Genomic DNA, 6,127 nt, shown 5'->3' with positions numbered 1-6,127 from the left:
CGGTGGAATGGTTGATGATGCATCTGTTCTCTTGTGAATCTCCCTCTTTGGAACTGAATTTTTTTTATCCATCCCTTAACCTCAGTTGTGGCTATTTCCCAGGAAAATCTCAACCCCCCTAACTCTGAGAGGTGTCTTACACACTTTTGCCCTGCTCACTGAACCTGAGAGACACAGTTTCACCCCAAAAGGCAGTTACCCAGGGTTCTTACCAGTCTGACGAGTGGTGCTTCCCTCCCCTCGTTGGTTCCTGCGCCTCACCGGGATTTGTTGTGTTTCTAAGGCCTTTACCCTGACTCACCAGGAGAGTCCCTCTCCAGATCAAACTGTCTATTGGCACCTGGTGGGATCTTCTCTTGGTAGTCTGGGGGATGCACCTCAGAGACAAGGAAGGTGACAAATCACCATCTCTGCAATCCCAGATGAGCCCCAAGAAATGTTGCGGGAATCTCAAGCTGAGATATGGGACACTGAGGCAGTTTAGCAGGAAGCAACGTTTTATTGTTTGGGCACAAATTCAGTAGACTTGTGTCCAAAGGCTGAGCTCCAAGAACAAAGGGGTCTCACCTTATATACCGTTACAAGAAGGTTACAGAAGCATCGAGCAAAGTTCAACCCACATATGACTTTATTGGCTATTTCATTCCTCCAGTGCTATGTGACCTTTTTTGTGTTTTAAGTTTTTAAGTTTTCTCTCTCCGCTTTGCCATCCCTTCCCCATGTCTCATTATCAGAACACAGCCTATCTGTTTCTCTTCTGGTCCAATCACAGAATGATTTAAACACAGTGAAATTAACACAGGACTGAGAGCTTCTCTACATCAAATGGGCTGTAAATTTCACATACAGAAATTGAAAATGTTTGCTTTTGAAATTTCTTTTTTTTAAAATATTTATTATTGTTTTTGACTGCACTTGGTCAAAATTATATGTAATAAATCTGCAAATAAGATGGGCTTGGTATATATTGAACTTTTTTTTAAAGTTCGTGCTGGGCATGGTAGTGTATGCCTGTAATCCCAGCACCTGGGAGGCTGAGGCGGGAGGAGCTTGAGGCCAGCATGGGCTGTACAGCAGGATCCATCTCACAATGACAACAAAACTCAAAATAACAATATTATATAGCCATACATTTTCCTGGATATCATGAAGCCTAATTGGTTGAACTGAATTGAAAATAATCACTTGACAATGGTGTACTGCCTCTACCACAGTATCCTAGACCCAGTTCTCCTTTTTAAAATTCTAAGCTGGTACTAGTGTCTTTGGGAGCATCCCTAAGTGAAAAGCAGAATAGGCAGTTCCCCTCATCCCATCCCATATTCATACATCTTGCTGGCAGCTAAACAGCCAGTAATCTAGGAAGGCAAGAGATGGGGTAAAGTGAACTGTGGCCAACTGGTAAAAGTAGAAAAGTCACAATCAGCATGTCGCACTCACCCTTCAAATGAACACAGCACAACAGTTAACATGCCTGTCTATTGCTACTATACTACTAGATTTTTCAAATCAGTTTTGATTTTTAAACTTTGTTTCACTGTCCAGCTGTAGGGCAAAGAACATAGATGTGACAGCCTTACACTCGAACTTCTACACTGCAATTATTTTTAAGTGATCCTGGACAAGTTAGTTAACCTCTGGGATCTCAGGGTTTGTATCTAATAAACCCGCATTTGGTTTTGAAGATGTGACTGTGAATGCACGATCTCCCATGGCCCACCTTCAGTGATCTTCCCTTCTTGTCCTATTCCAAACCTTGTGCTGGTATGGTTTGTAGCACTAAGTAATTCCGGAACTTTGAACAAGTCATTTAACCCTACTTAACCAGTTTTCTCATTTATAAATTGTATCTATAATACAATTTTTGCTCTAAGTACTTCACAATCTTATTTTAAGGATATAAAAGTAATGGATGTCAAATAGCTTTGCTTAAAGTAGAAAATTTTAGGAAGCTTCTCCACCTCACATCCCCATTGATAATATATTGAAAAGTATTATTTGATTCTAAAAGCAATATTCCCATTAAAAACAATTAGAAAAATTCTAAAACTGTCCATGTAGGGCTAGGGCTGTGATTCCAGCCCTGCAGCTTCCCCCCAGAACCCCCAGGGTGCTCTCCCGAAAGCCACTCCTTTCCTGCTACAGGGACTGAGCGGGAAGACGCCATGAAGCAGCGCGTGGAAATCGCCGCCCGCGGAACCAAAGTCCGAGCTCTCGGGCGGGCTCCGGAGGGAGGTCTTTAAGTGTTGCACGGAGGGCGGTCTCTACGAATACGATTGGCAGTAGGTCCCGGAAGCACTCAGTAGTTTCTAGCGCTGCCGGCAATCGGCTCACGAGACTTCAGGGCGTGCGGTTGCCTTTGGGATTCTAGCTGAGAGGAGAGGGGCCCTCGCGGAGATGGAAAGCGGCATGGAAGGCCGCACGGCCAGCGCGCTCTTCGCGGGGTTCCGGGCCTTGGGGCTTTTTAGCAATGACATTCCACACGTCGTGCGGTTCAGCGCGCTGAAGCGCCGGTTCTACGTGACGACCTGCGTGGGCAAGAGCTTCCACACGTATGACGTAAGTGGCTTCCTCCTTCGCCGGTTTCCCGGGAATTCCCCCGGGTTCCCAGCGCCGCCCCGGGCGACCCCGCGTTCTCCTCCCACCCCTAGGGGTTCCCTCTTTGCCTTGTCGGCGTAGCGGCTCCCCATCTCGGCACGTGTGGATCCTGCGCTCGCGGTTCACCTCCGGGCATTTTCGGGGTCATCCCGGCCGCGGGGAAAGCATTGGAGAACGTCTCGCATCCTGACTTCAACCCCAGTACGGCCCCCCACCCCAAAAAAATAAGTTCCGTGAGAGCCCTTGAGGAGGACAATAGCAAATGTTAATAAGCACTTTTCCGGAAAGCAGAAAACAGCTGTAGCGTTGTTTTGCTAAAACCAATTTTGGTTTTGCTAAGTTTCTGTCCTGAAATATAACTAAGTTATACCAAGTTATACTAAGTTTCTCATTTAAAGAAGTTCTTGAAATCCTATCTTTGGTACAGTGGCTTTCTTGATACTCTTACACACAAACACGTTTTGCCCTATGCTCTACTTCCAAAGAAACCCTATGTATGGTTAATAGAGTAACACATTTCTACATTTTATAAAATTTTCACTATTTAATTGTGCATTGAAGTTTAAGTCATAAAAAGTAGTTTTTAAGGTCTCCTTTTTGTTCTAATGGCATTTTAGAACATAAATATTTACTTAATATTTAGAATATTAAGTAAATGCTTAATTACTTGAGTACTCTTTGCGTTGCTCATACCAACCAATGCGTTGGGCTAATCTCTGAAACTGAAAATAACTTGAGAGTGAAAAAATGACAGTGTGCCTAAGTAAATAACTTTGCAAGCATATTACTGTTTGCAGTCAGACTTCTACAGATTAGCTTTTTCTGCAGGGAAATTCAACAAGTTGTGGATAGCAGGTGGTGTTGCTGGTAGCAGCTAGTATTTATTGAGCATTTGTTATATGACCAGCTCTGTTCTGTTTTATACAAATTTCCTCAAAACCCCTTTGAATTTTCATAAGCCCATGAAGTACGTACCTATTTTAATCCCTGTTTTACAGACGAAGTTGAGACACACAGACCTTAAGTAATATTCCCATTCACAACCTATGTATTGTGATAACCATAGCCTGAGCTAAAAACCATGGCTCTAAACCATGAGCCAATCCAGCTCATGGTTTAGCGTATGTTATCAAAATACTTCATATTGTGGAAACTAAGCGAAATTAAATTTCAGTATCCACCCAGAGCAGTGTATTGAAGCATAGCTGTGCACATTTATTCATAGGTCTTCCGTGCAGTAACGGCATAGTTGAGTAGTTGCAACGGAGACTTATGTGACTCACAAAACCTAAAATATTTATTCTTCGGCCCATTATAGAAACTGCTTCCCTTCCATCACCACTTCTGGTAATATAGTTGAAGATGTAAGCTTTCCTACTCATAAAAATTATTAGAGGTAGTGAGTATCTCTTTTAGGAAGGATAGCATAGCAGATTTTTGTATGAGGTTATATCTTAATCTTCAGAACCTAGGTTATTGTTTTTGCAAATAAAAAGCTTGTTTTTTTGTTTTTTTTTTTAAACAGGTTCAGAAACTTAGTCTGGTTGCAGTAAGTAAGTATGGACTTTCTTCTAAATTTGTGCATGTTTATTATCTTTAAATTTTGGATGGGGGCTGGGGTGGAAGTGAGGGGAGGCCTGGTGGCATGACCCAAGTGGTCTGCTACTGCCTGTCAAGTGTGAGGTGCTTCCTTAGTTCAGCAGTGCTGCCAAAAAAAAAAAAAAGTTTTGTATTGAGAAAAATTTAAGACTTAATAGAACATATAAAAAAAAAATCCAGTGAAAGAAATGTACAAAGCAAAAACAAACAAAAAATGTCCAAGACAAGATAATTGTTTTACTGTCAGTTGTCATGTGTTTTTTTTATATTTTTTAGTTTGGAATAGTTCTTCAGACTTTTGAGTTTCACAGTACTTTTTTTAAGTTGGTTCTTCTTTTGTTTATTAATTTTTGGTTCTGATAATCTACCATTGAGCTTCATCATCACCACTGGCATTTTTGAAGAATACAGGCTTGTTCTTTTTTAGAATGTCCTTCAAATTGGTGTTTTTCTGATGCCTACTCCTAGTTAGATTCAGCTTATGCAGTTTGGCAGGAATAACAAATGATGCTTAATTCTCAGTGCATTATACTAGGAGGCACATGCTGTTGATTAGTCCTATTTCTGGTAGTGATAGCTTCCGTGATTTGGTTAAGATCACATCTGTCAGGAGGCTGCATTTTAAAGTTACTATTTTGCCCTTTGTTACCAAGTATCTTGTGGTAACATACATTGAAGAAAGTCACTGTAGTCTAAATTGAATACAAAACTGAATGATAAAACTATAAAAATAGTGCTGTGAAAACTTAATCCCAAAATGAAATATACAGCATAATTAGTACTTAAGACTTCCCTCTGTCTACTAACTCCCCTGCTCCCAAAAAAGGAAAAGAAAAGAAAAGGACAGTGTGACCATGTTAGTGAGAGAGGAGTCAAGAAATCCCATCATGTGAGAAATGGTTAGAGGTGGTAGGCATATTTACCTTGGAGAAGACTGAATAGAAACCATATTGTCTTTAATTATTTTAGGCATCAGCATATAGATACCATATGGAGTTTTGGATTGGTCCAAAGGGTACACTTAGATGAGAATCTAGGTTTTGATTTACTTTTGTTTTTCCTGGAGTTAATAGTGAGCTTGATGTTCTCAAAAGTGTTCACATGATGGGTGGATGCCCATTTTTTTATATTAAGTGATGGTTTTTTTCTAAATTCAAATGCTTCAAAAAAAACTTCTAGCCTGCCTGCCTGTCTTCTTTCCTCCCTCCCTCCCTCCTTCTCTCTCTCTCATCTTCCCTGTTCCTCCCTCTCAGAATCTTGCTCTTGCTAGGCAAGTACTCTCTCACTTGAGCTACATCCCGTCCTTCTGTTTCTTTTTAGTTTCGTAGGTAGGATCTTGCTAACTTTGCCTGGACTGGCTTTGGCCTGTGATCCTCCTACTTCTGCCTCCCAAGTAGTTGGGACCACAGGTGTACACACCACACCTAAGTTTTTTTTTTTTTTTTTAAATGGTCTTTGCCAACGTTTTCCTGGGCAAGCCTTAAACTGAGATCTTCTTGTCTGTCTCCTGAGTAGCTGAAATTACAGGCATATGCCATATGCCTGGCTTCTTTTCATTTCTTTAGGATTATGTTGCTATTTCTGTAAATCTTAGACATTTATAATATTGAAGTCACTGTTTTATACTTTGATACTCAGCTTTCATTTTTATTTAAATATATATTTTAAAATTTTAAATGTTATATGTATACTTAAGGTTTCTGTTTTTTCCAAGATCTTAAAAATCCTTATATTTTCTCCTAGGTAACTCTGTTCCACAGGATATCTGCTGTATGGCAGCTGATGGGAGGCTAGTCTTTGCAGCATATGGGAATGTTTTCTCTGCATTTGCGCGTAATAAAGAGGTTTGTATCACAGAACTATTTTAACTTGTATAGTTTTTTCTTTTTAATGTATGTTTGGTTTTCTAGAGGAAGAGAAAATTGATTAC

General features: G+C 40.5%; 1 protein-coding gene across 2 annotated transcripts in view; it reads left to right on the top strand.

The window, feature by feature from the left end:
* Positions 1-2,275: 2,275 nt before the first annotated feature.
* Wdr36 (WD repeat domain 36) overlaps positions 2,276-6,127 on the top strand; it is a 41,387-nt gene continuing 37,535 nt past the window's right edge. The window contains exons 1-3 of one of the 2 annotated variants that reach the window (XM_074076972.1): positions 2,276-2,559; positions 4,124-4,151; positions 5,941-6,041. In XM_074076972.1, the coding sequence (XP_073933073.1) occupies positions 2,398-2,559; positions 4,124-4,151; positions 5,941-6,041 (291 nt within the window). In that variant the 5' untranslated portion in view covers positions 2,276-2,397. The remainder of the gene's footprint in view (positions 2,560-4,123; positions 4,152-5,940; positions 6,042-6,127) is intronic. The other variant, XM_020178862.2, reaches the window with a different exon arrangement.

This window comes from Castor canadensis, chromosome 6, assembly GCF_047511655.1.
Source record: "Castor canadensis chromosome 6, mCasCan1.hap1v2, whole genome shotgun sequence".
NCBI classification, from domain to species: domain Eukaryota; kingdom Metazoa; phylum Chordata; class Mammalia; order Rodentia; family Castoridae; genus Castor; species Castor canadensis.
The sequence above is the reverse complement of the archived record's forward strand: the minus strand, read 5'-3'. Positions and strand labels throughout refer to the sequence as shown.